This window comes from Branchiostoma belcheri, unplaced genomic scaffold (assembly GCF_001625305.1).
Source record: "Branchiostoma belcheri isolate BF01 breed outbred unplaced genomic scaffold, Haploidv18h27 scaffold5, whole genome shotgun sequence".
Taxonomy (NCBI): domain Eukaryota; kingdom Metazoa; phylum Chordata; class Leptocardii; order Amphioxiformes; family Branchiostomatidae; genus Branchiostoma; species Branchiostoma belcheri.
In genome coordinates, this window is record NW_017804131.1 from 5,282,217 (window position 1) to 5,301,225 (window position 19,009).

At 40.2% G+C, this 19,009-nt stretch overlaps 1 protein-coding gene across 1 annotated transcript; it reads left to right on the forward strand.

The window, feature by feature from the left end:
* The first annotated feature begins 51 nt into the window (after nucleotides 1–51).
* On the forward strand, nucleotides 52–7,688 carry LOC109480087 (protein LZIC-like). The gene is made up of 7 exons (XM_019782242.1): nucleotides 52–128; nucleotides 815–929; nucleotides 1,295–1,430; nucleotides 1,727–1,825; nucleotides 2,174–2,269; nucleotides 4,227–4,308; nucleotides 6,094–7,688. The coding sequence occupies exons 2-7, from the start codon at nucleotides 829–831 to the stop codon at nucleotides 6,150–6,152; spliced, it is 573 nt and encodes a 190-aa protein (XP_019637801.1). The 5' UTR covers nucleotides 52–128; nucleotides 815–828; the 3' UTR covers nucleotides 6,153–7,688.
* Nucleotides 7,689–19,009: the final 11,321 nt, after the last annotated feature.

Here is a 19,009-nt window from a genome sequence, read left to right on the forward strand (position 1 = left end):
ACAGCAAAAATCACGCCGTTCATACTCTTTTTTTCCTCAAACGATTCAGATCTCGCGAGATGTTGCTGTGTACGAGATATCACGAGAATTCGAAGAGACCGGAAGAGAATCAGGAGCAACACAGTGCAGTGAGTTTTGTCTATATAGTTTTGAACCTTTTACTTTCACTGTTACCTTGCTCGTACATGTGCTTCACTCATGTTTGACTTGTCAACATATAGTACCTCCTGAGCGGATTCTTAATTTTCTAAGGTTCTGTTTGAGATATCTATGTTGCAGAACATAGCGTTGACATAACGTTATATTACAAGGGCCCGGAAGCAACATGTATGGACTTTAAAACTGATCGTCATTATGTTAATTATAACGGGGTCTTTATAAAAATGTACGTCGGTTGGAGAACAACAACTGGGATTCGGCATCTTGAATTGACCAAATACAGTGACTACGCTACTGTATTGAAGTGTATAAAGATTTAATGTGGACATACAAAGCATGTCGGTAAGACAGCAAGAGAAAGGAAGAATCATTATATCTAGGAGGTTGGAACATGTTTCTGTACGTGTAATTCTTATCAAAGTGTCAAGGGGGCTCTTAAGCTGCATGTGGACCATATACCCATATAATAACTTATCAGAACTCACTGGGGAAAACATTTTCCTCACAACTGAAATATGACCCAATACATGTAAATAATACAAACAATAGATAATAACACAATGGTATAATGTTAGAATGATTTTAAAGTAATCAAAATGCAAACTTATATCTTTATGTTTTTATAATACTTATTACATATTACTTATATTTTCAGAACTAAGATCTAGGATGGCCTCGCGGGGAAAGAGTGAGACAGAGAAGTTGAAGCAGAACCTGGAGGAACAGCTGGACAGACTGGTGCAGCAGCTACAGGACCTGGAGGAGTGTAGGTACGTTAAGCTGAACGTGGGTCATGTGGCGTAACAGCAGAGCATTTGGCTCAGAACCAAGAGTTCCCGGGTTTGAATCCTGCCATGTCACCAACCTTGTCCCCTTGGAAAAATTTTTGTCCTGTTTTAAGCTGTCAACACTTGTGACAGACTACATGTATTTATTTTCATTATGAGCAAATTTTCTTTTCTTCTTTTTTTTTAGCAATAATTCTTATTTCTGGTCCATCCCTTGATTATCATGCTACATAATACATGTATATTCATTTATCAACAGAGGATCCCAATATTGATAGCAACTGCTTTTCTACAATGATTTATGTAATTATGACCCAAACCATGTCATGGCCCATATTGTTTTTCAGGGAAGATTTGGATGAAGATGAGTATGAAGAAACGAAGAATGAAACCTTGGAGCAGCTAAAGGAGTTCAGTAAGACACTGGAGCACATGGTGCAGGGAGACATGACACTCGTGGACGAACTCAACAGCATGCAGCTGGTAGGTCAAAGTTCAAGGTCAAAGAGAAGAGCGAAATATGTCCTTCAGAAAAAAGGCAGGGACAATCACCTGCTTCAAGATTTACATCATTTTTTTTAAATTGGTTAAAATGACCACAGTCATGTACTCAGTCATATACAATCATATTTTTTGAAGATGAATGAATTTTATAACATAATGGCATAAGTACAATGTGCAGTTGCAGCCTGTAAATAAGCAGTTTCGTAGATTAAATTTTTGTAGATGAATTGCTCATAATACTGACTGATTCCAATGTGTGTGTTTATGTATTACAGGCCATCAGAGCAGCTATTAGTGAAGCCTTCAAGACCCCAGAAGTCATCAGAATGTTTGCCAAGAAGCAGCCTGGGCAGCTCAGACAGAGATTAGCTGAGGTAAACATTCAGTTGGTTCAAATCCTGTTCAACTTCATGTTGATAGATTTGTTACTGCTTCTTTGCTGTGTTTTCTTTTATGATGCATAATTTTGTGCTTGTTTGTCATGTTTTTAACTAAACCCATGCACAATATTTCAATATTAATAGACATTGAAATATTGTTGCCTTATATACATGGTAGTTGACACCGACAAGTTTGTTGCTTATCACTACCTACACTATAGATAGATCACTGCATTTCAGGTAAATTGCACCTCTTTCTTGGAGTAAAAAGTCTCCTTGGTTGAGTAAAAATATAGTCTCCTTCAGGTAGATAATTGAAATCTGTTTGTTGCCCTTCCACAGATGGAGCGTGATGCGAAGGTAGGCAAGCTGCCGCCGGATGTCTACACACAACAGAAGATGGAAGTTCTCATGGCCCTCAGGAAACTGGGCGACCAGGTAAGGCAGGCTCCCTAACCTGAATGCAGAAAAGTTGTTGTAAGGGAGTTAAACGGTGTTTTTTCAAAGTCCAATAAAGTGCATGATAGCCTAGCATTTCCAATTGCAATTTTGCTACAGTGCCTGCACCCACATACAGGTAATAAGCCTGTCCTTGGTGCTGAACACCGTCCACACCAGGTAAACATGTCTGTCCTCTGTGCTGAACGCCATCCACATTCCACATTCCACACACAGCAGTACAGGTAAACATATCTGTCCTTGGTGCTGAACACCATCAACATGAACACACGGGTAGTTATGTCTGTCCTTAGTGCTGAACTTCTACATACATATAGGTAAACATGTCTGTCCTTGGTGCTGAACACTATCCACATTCCACCCACAGGTAAACATAACACACACACAGGTAGTTATGTCTGTCCTTGGTGTTGAACACCATCCACGCGCACACACACACACACACACACACACACACACACACACACACACACACACACACACAGACACACAGCCTGTCCTTGGTGCCAAACACCATCCACACACAGGTAAACATGTCTGTCCTTGGTGCTGAACACCATCCATACAGAAATGTAGGCTCCTTCAAGTTGATTATCAATGCAGCACCAGCTCAGTGAAGTAATGATCGAGAATGTCTGTCATGTTTTCCTTCTTTGTATTCCCAAGAGAGTCATATTTAATGAGATTATGGTACGTAATTAGCTTTGAGCATGACATGACTTCATAATCCATGACACCTCCACCCAGGTTCATACATTTGGGATGTTTGTTGCATCCCTACTTGTAAATTATAGGTCGTAACCATAATTAATTCTTCGACATGCATACAAATCATATCCTTCATCTGTTAGCATTTATATACTCAGTATTTTATTCAGTTACTTATGAATCATATTTGTTATCAAACTTTTCAAAGGGAAATTTCATGATTATGATTCATGATTTCATGGAATACCCATTGTTGAATTGTCCATTCTTTCAAATTCAACATGAACTAGTTTTTTAATGCTTGGCTAAAACTCTAACTGTACTGATAATGTATGACTTTTGTTTCTTCCCACAGTATTTTCCCATGAATATTAACAGCCATATTCTGTCATAATGTTGATAGATAACTACTCACGCTAGATTGATAGAAACCAATTGACAAGAAGAAATCTAGTTTTGTTGCAAAGGTTTGTTGCAAAGGTTTTTCTCCTCTATGTACATCCACATTTTGTATACAACTTATATGTGACAAATGTCATCTTATGTCAAGTTCACCATGGGCATTTCAGTAGTCACCTACTGCCCCAATTTGTGGTCTGCATTGCTATTACCCACATTCTAGCATTCTACACCAAGGGGCACTACAGGAGTAAAACTACCTCTCCTATGGCCTCCCTCTTGTCACCTGACCTTGCCCTTGGCTATAAGTCACTGGCACCCACACACGTACCTACCCACAACTGATCATCTGCCATTTCAAGCTCTAATAGGTCACTGCCTGGCACATTTGAAGGGCATTGAAAATGGATTTTTCCATAAAATCGCCAGTTCTAGACCAAAGAGGAGCCCAAGAATTTACGCAAGTATTGATTGGGTTGGAGATTGGTTGCTAATTGTAGCACAGGCCGACGTCAAAACATTCTGAGGAAGAGGAAAAGACAATTTTTCTGGCTTATGGACCGTAGCCAGCTATTCTATGAATTATGTTTTAACCTTTCCAGATTCATTACACGGACGGAAGCCTACGGGGAGGCTTAGGTTAAACCTGGCGTGATGTAAACTCAAAACTTTTAGATTGTTGCTGCTGAATTAAAAATTCATCATAGGATCTTTAGACATTTTTAGATCCCAACACATTTTTTAGACCATCACCTAATCTATGGTGACAAGCAGCATTGTTGAATTGTTATACCGTAAGTACTAAAAGTTTTGCACTTTTCCTTGATAGCTGAAACCAGAGGAAGCTAATTTCCTGACCACAAACAGTAATGCAGCACTCAGCCAGTTTGAGAAGGTGTCTGAAGACATGGGTAGGTTATACAGTCTTACTTTTTTTGTCAACAAGTACTATACCCTGAATGAAAGCTCGTCTGTGTTGGTAGAATCCTTAGTTGTAGAGTTTTCAGCTTTAATCCTTTTTGTGTTGGATCAAAGCTGAAAACACTACTGTACAGCTTGATCCGCACATTTTCGAAGAAACTTCACAGTACTTCTCCTTTGCTGCTAGATTTTTTCATCTAATATACAAGGGGGCCCGCAAGCCCTTTTCCGTAGAGCGAAATTGGCCATTTTAATTTTATGAAGAGCGTAGGCGGACCGCTCTAATATTTTGCGTACAGCATATTCGACGTTTTAATTCTACGTAATGCGTTGTAGCCACTTGGAATTTATCGTAAAGCAAAATTGAGAGGTTTCCGTTCAGCGTAGAGCGTTGTCGGGACCCCCCTTGCAGGCCCTCATACAATGGGTAATATTCTGAAAAAGCAAAAAGAACCTAGTTTGCTTGGCAAATGGCAACTTGCAATTATCTGATTGTTAAATCTGTAAATCTCTCTTAAATTGTTTCCCAACTAGACAGATGTGGAGAACAGGTGTGCCTTATGGACAGGGTCAAAGGTTGACCTTGCCGGTTGACCTTCAACCATTTGGTTGGTGACCCATGACCTGTCCATGTCACATCCTGTTGTAAGCCTTGTGTGTCTCTACTCTATAATTATGTTAGGTGCAACTTTATTAACCTCAGTTAGGCCACACCAATTTAATTTCTTGGTTAACGGATTCGTCCGCTTCATTTTTTTCTGATTTGCAAATAAAAATAAAAATTCATAATCAACTGCAAAATGCTCATATTTTGCCCTGAACAGTTGAAAACAGTCCTTTTCATCCTAGTTGTCACAGTTATTCCATCTTTCAATGCAGTCATTCATTAAAAGTTCAAAATTCATTGTTTAAATTTTGAACCAGCCTGGTGTGTTGACTTCATGGCTCCTATCGTACCATTTTGGGCCATGATAGGATGCCTAGGTCTGTTTCTATTTATTTATTTTTTTTGCCCGCCCGCTCCATTATTTTTCTAGAAAAATCCGTTAACCAAGAAATTAAATTGGTGTGGCCTTACCAAAGCCTGTTTGCCTTCCTCATGACCCTCATTGTACTCCCAGCCTGAAGAAAAACTTCCGTACTGTGTAAATCTTTGAGTCATGAAATGTGTCAGATATTATTGATAGTTATTGAAGTTCAACGTAATTTTGTTTTTACAACTAGCATTCTAATCCACCATGAACTTACTTTCATAGATCATGAAAATTCATCAAAATTCATAGCTGTTTTCATAAAACTTTCATCTGTTTTAATCAAGAGACCAAATAATTGAGTCAGCAACAAGAGACTTCACGAAGAATCTGCAAACCATCATAGTCACGCATGCACTGTTATTTCCTCTCCTTTTCTGGTATTACAGCTGATGGGTCAAAAATAGATATTTCGTGATGCATTTTGAGGAAATAGCAGATAGTTCCTGTAACATGTATCCCAGATAATGAATTAGATAAAGAAGGATGTTACATAACCTCCCCACAATACCCCCACAGAGTTAGCAGCAGCCAGATAAAGTGAAGTTACATAATGTTCTTGGTTTAAAATATCCACAAGCAAGAAGGGTATGAATGATGTTATATAACCCAAGGGCATTATATAATGTACTTGAGTAACCATTTCATATAATGGACTCAGTTCAATCCTATTTCCTTGTTATGTGAGATGAAATACTGTCAATGAAATAACAGGATGTAAAGCTATTTGTGTCTTCCATTCAGGTGCTGGTGACAAGCTCTTACAAGTCGCCGGCTCCCAGGTGGCGGCAGCCGAGAAGTAGAACAGCCTGGCCAGTGCTGTTCCAGAGGGAAGGCTGGTGGTGATCGGAACAGCTTTGTTTCTGATAGCTAGAATTTCTCACAGGATAACTATGTGTTTGTTGTTTAAAGAAAATGCAATTCTTGGTGCTGAATGTATAATCTTTTGTGTTTTTGTGTATACCTGAAGATGCTGAGAACTGAGATGATATGCAAAGAGGCATGCCCGTAGCCAGGGGGGTTCTGACCCCCTGCACATGCTTAAAGTTTAAAGGTCCACTTTTATCTAAAGGTCTTCGATTTTTCTTTAAAAGGTGGAATGATTTGTATCACCAGGGGGACTGTAATCCTATTTGTCTCTGACTTTTCCTTTGAAACCCTCTCAAAAACGCAGGAAATGCCATTTCAGAAGGTTCAAGGCACTCGCTGGTCTCTTGGACAGTACATATACAGGTAGGATTAGAACCCCCAAGCAAAATCCTGGCCACGGACATGAGAGGGTTTTAAGATCATAAGAGATCGTTGTCATTTTGTTGAATTTCAATTCTCACCATCATATTACTTGAAGATCTAGTACATTCCTGTACTGATACTAGAAAGACATAAGAGGTGTTAAGAACTGTTTCGTTTAATGACATGGGGCACTTCCTGCCCTTTCAATTTTAATTACCAGTATTACCTACATATCTAATTATCCTTAACTGCCTTCCAATGTTGCAAGACTTTGAAATTCCTGACCGACCCCCAAAACAAGTCAGAGTTTTTGTGAATTCCTTGTTTTATTCATCATTGTGAATTTCTCTGTCTTTATGACCTGGGGTTTCCACTGCCATTCAGCCACAAACTCCCCAGCCTGCGCTTCCTCTGGGACCTAACTACCTGTGCCTGACCTTTTGGGGGCTGTAGTTAGGTAATTCCTCCACTCACATTGTGTCACTCAAGATTTACAGTTAGTAAGATACGTGGCATAGCATGGCATAATGGTCAGAGCATTTGGCTCAGAACCAAGGGGTCCTGGGTTCCAACCCCCAACATGCCCGATACCCTGATGAGGACACAAATGGATTTGGTATCGCCAATGTGCCAAGATCTGTACATTTGCCACTAAGAACCGTACAATGTTTTAAGTAGTACACACCCTAAAAAATGCCTCTGTGTTAGGGAGGTAATGAAATAGCCCTAACTCTATTATGGCAAGGCTTCTTGGGTGGTACATGTTTTCTCCAGAATGCTGGCACAATTATTAGGTTAGGGAAAGTGTGAGAGTGTAAGACCCCAGGGAATAGTGCAGCTACTGCTAGATGGAGGGAGAGGATGTATGTCCATAATCTTAGGTAATGTTTCATATATGCAAGGAGTGTACTAGTATACAGTATATAAGCTTAATTCTTATGACATTATATAATATCATTACTGAGATGCAATATTAGGGTTTTCATCCATTCATTTGTGGCATTACTTGAGTTCCTGAACCTCATCAGCATACTTTCACAAATATTGTTCATACTTTTGTCCTGAAGAATGTCTCTGAAAAATAAAGTCTTTTTGAAAAATAAAAAGACAACATGTAATTTTCATACATAGAAGTAGTAAACACCTAATATTCCTTATGTCTAGACTCTATGCAAATGCATTTCTATTTCTAGGATTACATATCTGTTATACTGGGGAGGAAGGACCATAAAGTACCACCCACCCTGTCATTCTATCAGCCTCAAGTTGTAAAATTTACAGAGTAATTTTCCCAGTCACTAGTTACTGATGAGAAGAAGTCCCAAGTGATATTCAACAAGGTTGTACAATATATTGAATTGGGGAGCCTCAGTGTTGGATGCAAGGCTTCTTCAATTGCCAATGCTTATGCCCACTCTTTCTCATGTTAAATGCTACATAATTCCAGGTTTAGATTATATTTGTGAAACTATGTTTTATTTCAGCCAAATGCATTTTGCAGACCATCCACATTTGTACTATCTTTGAGGGAATTCAGGTCATATTTGCCCAAAAAAAATGATAAAAGCTAAATTTCTCTATATTACAGGAAGCTGTATTATTGTTGAATCACAGCATATGCATATTTATAATCCTAAACCTTTATGGTGAGGTGGACAATACATCAAAATCATTTTGAATTGTACCATTCCATTGTTTATATGGATCACAGAAATGAGGTCATGCCACAAGTTCAGAACAGTGCCCATATTCGTAGCTTATTGTGGTACATGTACCTCTCAGTGATAAATTCGCAACCCTCCCAGAGTCAGCAAAGGTGATAGATGGATACGCACACTGCAATATCCACTTGTGTGACCTGCAACGGCAACCTCATGCCAACTCCCCACCATGGATGATAGAATGAAAAAAAATGTTGACGCCTGAGCTCCCAAACATACTGACATATTGAGGCTCTAGAATGTACTAAGTGGTTATCCCGTGTTTTGAGGAATATCTGACTTGATATGGTACTCAGAAAGGTAAGTACTCAAACAGCAGGTTTTTTGTGTGATAAGACATAAAAAAAAAAAAACGGTCAGATGCTTGAGCTCCCTGACATATTGAGACTCTAGAATGTACTAAGTGGTCATCCAAGTGTTTTGAGGAATATCTGACTTGATATGGTACTCAGGAAGGTAAGTACTCAAACACAGCAGGTTTTCTGTGTGATAAAACATTAAGAAAAAAACAGATGTTTCAGCTCCCTAACATATTGAGACTAGAAATAGTAAAAGTGGTCATCCAAGTGTTTTGAGGAATATCTGACTTGATGTGGTACTCAGGAATTTAAGCACTCAAACGCAGCAGGGTTTTCTGTGTATGATCTCATTCCCTGGCTGTAATGGGCCTACAGGCTTTCCCTCGCCGCCCGACAGGAGACAAATCGTCCACCAGACTGCAATTTCCTGCAGGGTGAGCTCATCTGGGCCGACCTTTTCCCGAGATCTGGGATCAGAGCTGGACTGGCCGAACCAACCACATGTCCTGCTTCCTGGCACCGAGTGGTGAAAAGGCGGGATGGAAAGTATTGGATCTGCTTCTTTTTCAGAGCATATGTGTAGAAAACCTAGGTTTAGTGTTAGTATTGCTTAATATTTTACTACATGTACCTCCATCTATTCTCTATTTCTTCTCTCCTTTAATTTTTAGCCATCACATTGGTAAAACCAGAGCTGGTACCGGTATTATGATTGGCCTCTGATAGTGAGAGGGTGAACAGAAACAGAGGCAACATGGATGGAAGAAATTGAGATGGATTTCCACAAAAATGGGAAAGAGTTGACCATTGGGAACAATATTTTGGTGCAATACTAATAATTGTCATATTGTTATCAAAGGTTACATGCTATTTTCCTCCATTGTCTAATGATGTCCATTGGGAACAATATTTTGGTACAATATTAATAATTGTCATATTGTTATCAAAGGTTACATGCTATTTTCCTCCAGTGTCTTATGATGTCTACAAACAGAAGTACAATATGCTGTTAACCCTTGAGTTGTGTACAAAGAATTTCTTATCCAGCATCTGCTTTATAAGTTTATGGATTTCTTTCCCAGGAAGAAAAATTGATTGACGTCTCACAGATTCTTTCAGATAACCAGGAATTCAGAATACACTCCCCCAGATACATGTATTGGCCAGTACATGCCTCCATATCAGTACTAACTGTCAGACTACAACAACAATATGGCCACCTCTGGGCTTACACCAATCGGTTTTATGATATCACAGATATAATCTTTATTGCACAGCTGTGTCCCATATAACCTCATAGCACTGTGAATACAAACTGTGCATGAAATGATAATATTCACACATTTTAGCTACCATAATACAACTAAGTAAGACATACCAGTAATGTCCAAAAATAAAATGTAAAACCTAATGTATGATATCTGATTATCGTGCTGCCAATCTTCCACTTATTTCAAATAATCTTGCAGCATCCTTTTTAATACATCTCCTTGACAGCACATTACCTTTCCCTGTCCTTATCACCCATTAGAGAGAACATTTGCTGGGGGCTTTTCTTGATCCTTACTGAGATTTTGACACATCTTGTAGAACCCATGCAAGAGTTAATTTGGACTGTCCACATCGGGGAATATGAAGATTTAGATTCTGGCTGGCAGCCCAGGCAATATCATGGTATCATTAGCGGTTGACGTATGTGTGGTGGTAAGAGGGCAGGGAAGGGGACTCGATACTCAATATTGTCTTGTTCTTTGGAGGGTACGTCTCAATTTTTGGCCACATTGAATCGATGCAAGGACTGGAATTACTGAGAACAGGGAAGATTGGAGACTACGAGATTTATATGCATTAGATTAGAACTTTCTATAGGGTGTTTCTGGGTCAAAATTAACAGAAGGTTATGGTATAAAACATTTATGCGCCAGTTCTATCAAACCAAGCGTACACATGAAAAGATTTAGCCTAAATTCAATGTATATATACATTAATGTTGAATCAATTAAAGGCTGAAATAAGCACAGCAGATTTCACATGCCTATCTGCATGTTGCTAACATTTCATAATACAGTCAAACCTGGCCAACCCAGGGGACCACTCAAATTTGGCCTACTTGAGCGGGTGGTCTATTTGAAGAAAATCAGACCAACGCAAGACATCACAAAGATATGACAGTTTACAAGTATTATCATATTATTATTATGTATTATAAACCATTATTGCATCATCATCATCAAAGTACATGTATTAAAATACTGATCCTTTCTTGACTACAAAATGCACACAAAGTACAGTACTAATGGTTGACACATGAACAAGCAAAACACTGATGTACTTCCAGAAATGAAATATTTATTGCATAGAAAGTATTTGATTTTTACCACTGCAGACTCAGTGCTTTTAAATGTACAATCATGTACCACAGTAAAAAGCAGTCACAATTATAGCGTCACATTTACGCTTTGAAATTTCACAACTTACTAGTATCTACACTTGGGTGTTTATAAAAAAATTTAGCCTACATTACGATTTAGAGGTCTTCCCATAAATTACATAAACATTATCTTTATACATTTATTAGTACTAACAAATTGTTTAACATCTATTACAAATCTCACGACTATGGCTCATTTAAAGGAAGTGTTTCATATCATGTTGCAACATCCTGTACCTATATTTGCTTACGGAAGGGGTAGATTTAATGATTTTTTAGCTGTTACTTTAGATACATGTACTATATAACATGTGGAAGTGAGCACTTCCTTACTAGGTTTCAGGTAACATTGTTTTTTTTTCTGAAAACAGTGTGAGAGATCATTATTTCATAATTATTGTGGCATTGGGAGACAGTCTCAGTATATTTAGTTCATTTGAGATACTAGTAACCAACCTTATACTGTTTTTCCAATTCAGTTGTCAGCACTTCAGAACTCTTTTACGAACATCAATCTTTTCAAGCACCTTTGTTTGCGCAGGTCTATGTGATTTGGTGCCTCATTCCCAAATTTCATTAAAAATCAAAGTATAACAGACATTACCATTACAACACACAATTTTGTTTTGAAGCTGCCCAGATTTTGCATCAAATGTGATATTAAATGGATAGCCCAACTCTTTCTGATTGATGCATTGCGTCCATTCAATCATTTTCAAAATGGGGCTTAATAGTCATCTATCAAAGGTATCAGTCACGCATCTAATTGTGCTCATCTTTGCTGGTTATTCGATTGTGACATCCAAGTGAGGAGGAGTCATGTTTTGTCCGAACAGCAAAACGGATGAAAGATTGGCCAAACTGTGGGACTTTCTGGGTTTCTTTGTTAGAATAATATGCGTAGAAGGAGAATAAAATACATAACGTTACACGTACATAGCGTTCAAAGAATAGAGAAGTGCAATGTAAGGTTTGGTACTGTCCTTCATTAGTCATTGTCTGTATTGACAGCTCCAGGGTAGTGGACAGTCAAACAACAGAGCACCTCAGCCCGTATAACACCTATCTATCTACATTCTACACCTTGGAGAGTTAACACCCTTTTGGGCAGCTTAACAATCGCGGTTGCCGCCCAATTTAGATCCAAGTGAAGAGGAGTCGTGTTTTGTCCAACGCAGCAAAATGGATGAAAGATTGGCCAAACTGTGGGACTTTCTGGGCTTCTTAGTTAGAATAATATGGGCAGAAGGAGAATAAAATACCTTGGATCTTGATGTTTTTGACTTGTGTGTCCTGTGACAAAGGACAAAATTCCAGTCCTCTAGTAGATGTGTATAAGTCAGAGCGTATTACTTCGTCAAATATTGTACAGTTTTATTAGGTTAGGTGTGAACGCCCTAGGATAAATGGGTCCTCAGACGACGTTTGACAGGAACATTGTGAAAAGGCCTTACAAGTGAATGACTTTGGTAGATCTCACAATGGCTCCGTGAACGGATGTCGTTTGCTACGGATGTCGTTTGCTGAATTGAAATGCATAACCTACTTGAAATATCTTTTAAAGATTACTTTCCTAATTAGCCATTCATGGATACATCTTTGGGTTACTGTCGTCATATATGTTGTTTGCCTTTGGAAAGGACGAGAAGCCGTTGTGTTCCCGCTCTATTGTGACTATTATGGACTGCTCTGAGGAAGATGAACGTTTCAGCACCAAGGACAGCTCTACGGCGCAATTCGGTGCAAAAGATTTTCTTTTACCATATCACTTCGTCTAATAATATACTGTTTTATCAGATTAGGGGTGTGTGAACGCCCTAGGATTGCCTTCAGACGACTTTTGTCAGGAACATTGTGAAAAGGCCTTACAAATGCACACACAATAGACACAATGGCTTCGTGAACGGAGGTCGTTTGCTGCATTGAAATGCGTAACCTACTAATACTTGAAATATATCTTTTAAAGTACTTAGAGTATCTTTCAAAGATTACTTGTAATTGGCCATTCATGTAGAATTCCTTGCGACACAGTCATCGAAGATGTTAATTGTTCGTCATTGCAAAGGATGTGACGCCGTTGTGTTCCCGCTCTATTGTGAATATTATGGACTTTTATGAGGGAGATGTACGTTTCAGCACCAAGGACAGCTCTACGTATACCACGCAATTCGCTGCAAAACATTATCTTTTACCAAAATGTCCTTGCTGGCAATCCATACATTGACGTGCGAAGCAGACTTGCGTACGGTGTATACTGCCACGGGTACCATTATCAAGGCCCTATTGCTTCCCCCAAGGTTGAACCAATCAGTCGTAATGTATCGATTGACGTCGTTTTGTAGTTATGCTTCGATTTCTTGCGACGCCTCTGCGTATACAACTGTAGTGGAATGACAACCTCGCATTTATGTTGGACTTCTTTTATCGCAAAAAGGCCGCAAAACATTTACATATTTAGTGTTGAAAGTATCGCCGGCAAGCTACGTATACGTTGTTGTAGTTTACTAGAGAAACGTAAACAATTCTTACAAAGCAATATTAGCCACGTACGCATTTCTCTAACTCAATTCTGACAAATTCTGTGTGTAAATAAATACAATCACAGTATTGTTTGAAGCCGCTCCATCCTTGACATTATCAGATTTACCACGATATACACGCCAACGCTGTCCCAAAAACTCGTACGGTGGTGTTGTTTATCGATTTGTTGGGACCTCATTTAATTAGGAGGTATCCACCGATTCGTTAGGAGATGTTTCAGTGATATTGCACCCTCTGTCACCGCAAGAGGGTTGTCCTTATATGGAGTAGAAATAGAAACAAGAAATGGATTGGTAAACGTAGACACCGCTGACAGGAAATGTGCTACATAGTGATTAATAATAAAGTGCTACTTTTACTCTGATGAAGAGATTTTTTATATTATATAAAACAATATCACATTTAACATGCAACAACCCTTACAATGCAAAAATAGGAAAATACATAAAAGACTGTTTTGTTAGAAAAAATGCCGAAACTAGGCGCCTGATATCCCTACTTGATTGTATCCTGCATTATATTTTCTTTTTTTTGTACTATGTTTAATAAATAGTCGTAGTCGCCATACATTGTGTCATGTACAATTGTCGTGCGATAAAACGTTCTTCCATTTTTAACGGGGCGTACGTGCATGTATGAGCATATACCACCAGATGGCCTAGATTGTGGACTAAAGATTATCCAGGTCAAACGTCGCATGCATGCGCGCGTGTGGTTGTGTTTTTATGGACTCCCATGGAATCAAGATCACCAAAACATTCTTGCATGTACGTACCCTGCACTTTGAACATCAAGTGATCTTCGCGTAGGTCGCCATTTCATGCCAACAAAAGATCACCAGGCTTGCTTTAGAATGGCATTAACCACTGCTTGTGGCATAGCTGTACGTGTGGTCTATTTTGACTCATCTCAGCGAACCTTCTACTCAGTAACCCTCCCAGACTCTCCCTTCTTTAGATCGGAGGTGCAGCGACCGTTCAACCTTCCCTCCCATCCATGATCTTCGCGTAGGTCGCCATTTCATGCCAACAAAAATCACCTGGCTTTAGAATGGCATTAACCACTGCCTATGTCATAGCTGCGGTCTATTTTGACTATTTTGAACCACCTACTCAGTAACCCTCCCAGGGTCTCCCTCCGGCAGATCGAAGGGACACAGACCGTTCCCCTTCCCTCCCATCCATGATCTTCGCGTAGGTCGTCATTTCATGCCAACAAAAGATCACCTGGCTTTAGAATGGCATTAACCGCTGCCTATGTCATAGTTGCGGTCTATTTTGACTCATCCCAGCGAAACTCCTACTCAGTAACCCTCCCAGACTCTCCCTCCGGCAGATCGAAGGGACACAGACCGTTCCCCTTCCCTCCCATCCATGATCTTCGCGTAGGTCGCCATTTCATGCCAACAAAAGATCACCAGGCTTTAGAATGGCATTAACCGCTGCTTGTGGCATAGCTGGCCTACTCAGTAACCCTCCCAGAGTCTCCCTCCGGCAGATCCAAGGAGCAGCCGGACCGTTCCCCTTCCCTCCCATCCATGATCTTCGCGTAGGTCGCCATTTCATGCCAACAAAAGATCACCTGGCTTTAAAATGGCATTAACCGCTGCCTATGTCATAGTTGCGGTCTATTTTGACTCATCTCAGCGAGCCTTCTACTCAGTAACCCTCCCAGACTCTCCCTTCTTTAGGTCGAAGGGACACAGACCGTTCCCCTTCCCTTCCATCGTCCATGATCTTCGCGTAGGTCGCCATTTCATGCCAACAAAAGATCACCAGGATTTAGAATGGCATTAACCGCTGCCTGTGTCATAGCTTCGGTCTATTTTGACTCATCTCAGGGAGCCCCCTACTCAGTAACCCTCCCAGACTCTCCCTCCGGCAGATCGAAGGTGCAGCGACCGTTCCCCTTCCCTCCCATCCACGATCTTCGCGTAGGTCGCCATTTCATGCCAACAAAATATCAGCTGGCTTTAGAATGGCATTAACCGCTGCTTGTGGCATAGCTGCGGTCTATTTTGACTCATTCCAGTGAACCTCCTACTCGGTAACCCTCCCAGACTCTCCCTTCTTTAGATCGAAGGAGCAGCCGGACCGTTCCCCTTCCATCCCATCCATGATCATTTCGCGTAGGTCGCCATTTCACGCCAACAAAAGATCACCTGGCTTTAGAATGGCATTAACCGCTGCCTATGTCATAGCTGCGGTCTATTTTGACTCATCTCAGGGAGCCCCCTACTCAGTAACCCTCCCAGACTCTCCCTCCGGCAGATCGAAGGGACACAGACCGTTCCCCTTCCCCCCATTCATGATCTTCGCGTAGGTCGCCATTTCATGCCAACAAAAGATCACCTGGCTTTAGAATGGCATTAACCGCTGCCTACAGTATGTCATAGCTGCGGTCTCTTTTGACTCATCTCAGCGAGCCACCTACTCAGTAACCCTCCCAGACTCTCCCTCTCTCCCTTCTTTAGATCGAAGGTGCAGCGACCGTTCCCCTTCCCTCCCATCCATGACTAATTGCACGACGTTACATGGCTCGCCCACGCCCATGTGATATCGGCAGGCCTCTTTTAGGGGCTTTCCTGAAAAACCGACATAATCCCTGGCCATTAGATCAGCTTGCAGATCTATCTTATTTTCTAGACATCTCTAGGATAGAAAAAAAAACCGCTATCTTGTAGTTATAAAGCTTTTCTGTTCTTTGTGTTGGGACCAAGGGATACATATGTGATGACACCAAGCGACATTTTCCGCAGAGTACACTTGAATTTGGTAAATCGGTAACTTGGCACGGTACACGGTGAAATGTTATGATTAATCTCAGTAACATACAAAATGTATTTCTCTTCTCCCATCTACGCATCGAAAATTAATTTCTTGAAATTGCTTCCTGTGATTATATGAGGTAAGAAGTAATGTAAGCAGTAATTTGCCGATGTTCTATACACCAAGAGACATGAAGAAATATGGCTGTCATTGTCGATATTCGTCTAGAATACACTATCTTATTATAAATGTATTTTCATAAATCTAAGATGAAGATTGGCAAGTCCGTGTTTCTCCACAAACCGAACCTATGTGCCCTATCGTAATTACCCGGTTAACGCAAAGTCGATGGTTACGATACCCTTGTTTACTTTCCTATTCTGAACTTCAAGAGGTCAATATATCTTTTACTCTTTCATTTCTTGTTCAACGCATCATTCATTATTCTTATTTGGGGGGGGGGGTTACAGTAATATTAAAGGACTATAAAATATATGCCCAACCCCCTTCCCCACAAAAAAAGTCATTACATCGATCCTTTCAGTTCCATATCGATCGGTAAATGTGATTGTGAAAATGATTTTGAAACTGATCTATTTAACATTCTGATATTGTTCAAACCTTTTTTATATATGATAGATTATGTTTTCCTTTCCGACACTCGCGACAGATTTTGAATTATCGGAAAACAGCAATCAATATGAAAACTACTAACGAAATATTCCAGTTCGTTGTAACTTCAATCCGAACCATGGATACCACAACCGGACGACATATTGCTTCCGTTCATATCACACTTTCTTGATAGTTCCTTTCATACGTTAGAAACGGAAAGATAAAATGACGCGTTGGGCCTGGAAAAAGAAATCCGGCTCCCGCCGGTTTCCTCCGGTCACGACCTGTTACCACCTCAATAAGTTAGGGAACCCACCTCGCATCCGGTCCGTGTGATTATGACTGGAAGCAATGGATCAATTTCCACATGTGCTGGGGACAGTGATGCACGATTCTCATCTCGGTGGTTCCTGAAAACAATCTCAGATTGGATATGGACTTCACGTTTCAGCAAAAACTTTGGCAAAGGACACAAAATTTTTCATCTGTGTGTTATTTTCTTAGAATGACTGATATTTGGAGATATATTTGTACAAGGACATTTTAATTTGCAAACAGATTTGATAAAGATACAAGTAACGTTAATTACACAACAGACGTTTTAGTGGATGATTTTGTTCGAAGAAATATTGATGATTAAATCCTATCACTTCATGAATTCATCTTGCAATATGATGGTAGTCGGGGTGGGATGAAGATACATTTCCGGTACATGAGGACTAGCTTCAAAGCGTCGCAGTCAATTTTTCAGAACACTCCAGAAGCGCTGGAGTGATCACGCGTGCTGCTAGAAGGTTTCTCCGTGCGTCATAGAGAGAGAGTCTGTCACACGTGGAGTGGACAGAAGTGTTGCGGGGAGAGTGCCCAGGGCCCCCGCTGAACAGACGGATCTCTAACGATGAGTGGTTTCACGCGACCTGTAGGGATGAGAACCCCCGTGTGGCGATGTCTAATGATGCTCTATAAGACCCAAGGCACTGCCTTCACGCGTCAAAACTGCTAGTATGGAGACAGCCAGCAGAAATGTTCTAACATCACGTGTACCACGTAGTCTAGACGCATGCTTACTGAAAAGAGGCTAGTATACATCACATGCCTCGGGAATTCACGTGATATTTTTGAGGACTCTCGAGCTCTCCAAATCGTTCATTTGTCACGTCGACATTTCATCAACTTGAATTGAAGCTACGAGAAGAGTACTGTTAGTAAGATAGTAGAGATCACATGGTATGGCAGTTCATACCGAGGAGTTGGAAGATGATACTAAAAACCGCAGTAACATGCTCCTGAAATTAAATGTCTTCCTGTCACGACACTTTCCCATTACACGGTAGACCCGAACGCTATATAATCATTATCACATTCATCTTTTGATTTTCTTTTACAATGTCAAATAACACTGTTGCTGGTGGAATGGTGGACACTTTCCGATATATCGCGAATTGTGATGGTCCAGTACTAGCAATTACTCAGTGACCTGCATCCATGAATTTCCTTTCGCATTGCAATCACACTTCAATACTCCTTGGAATTCCTTTCTTGGAAACCGTTTTGTGACAAGCAATCTAGACATTATACTTAATAGTTAATTGTACCCCTGCTAATACTGCTGCTGTATTGCCTGTGGTGCATGCTATGATGCGCAGCTGGCCCTCCAAGCGCTAGGCAGTTTAGAAAGCCATTTGTATGTATCGGAGGTAACGTTAGTGCATGGAACCATTTAATGTGTATGCGTCGTGGCCGCAATTCGACCAGAATGCTTATGCTCACAGATTTTATTGTTATTTTCTTGCCGCAGACAGCAAAAACCCGTGGGAGAAAAAAGGGGGCAATATTTAGTCAATCAAGGGTAAGAAAATACATGTAAGTCATAATAGTACAGATTACCAATCTTCAAAGGGCTTTATCAGTGTTTATTATCCATGTCAATATCAATATCTAAGTTTGCGCTAACCATAAATATGTCAGTACATTTACTAAATCAAGTCTAAGTTACGGACCCTAGATTCAGCGAAAGATTCTTGTTTTGAACATGCAAATACATGTAATAAT

What these genes read in the sequence shown, in the direction of transcription:
- LOC109480087 (XM_019782242.1), top strand. Translation starts at nt 829, where the DNA reads ATGGCCTCGCGGGGAAAGAGTGAGACAGAGAAGTTGAAGCAGAACCTG. An exon ending in AACTCAACAGCATGCAGCTG is followed by an intron (nt 1,431 to 1,726) that starts GTAGGTCAAAGT and finishes TATGTATTACAG; the next exon opens with GCCATCAGAGCAGCTATTAG. An exon ending in TCAGACAGAGATTAGCTGAG is followed by an intron (nt 1,826 to 2,173) that starts GTAAACATTCAG and finishes GCCCTTCCACAG; the next exon opens with ATGGAGCGTGATGCGAAGGT.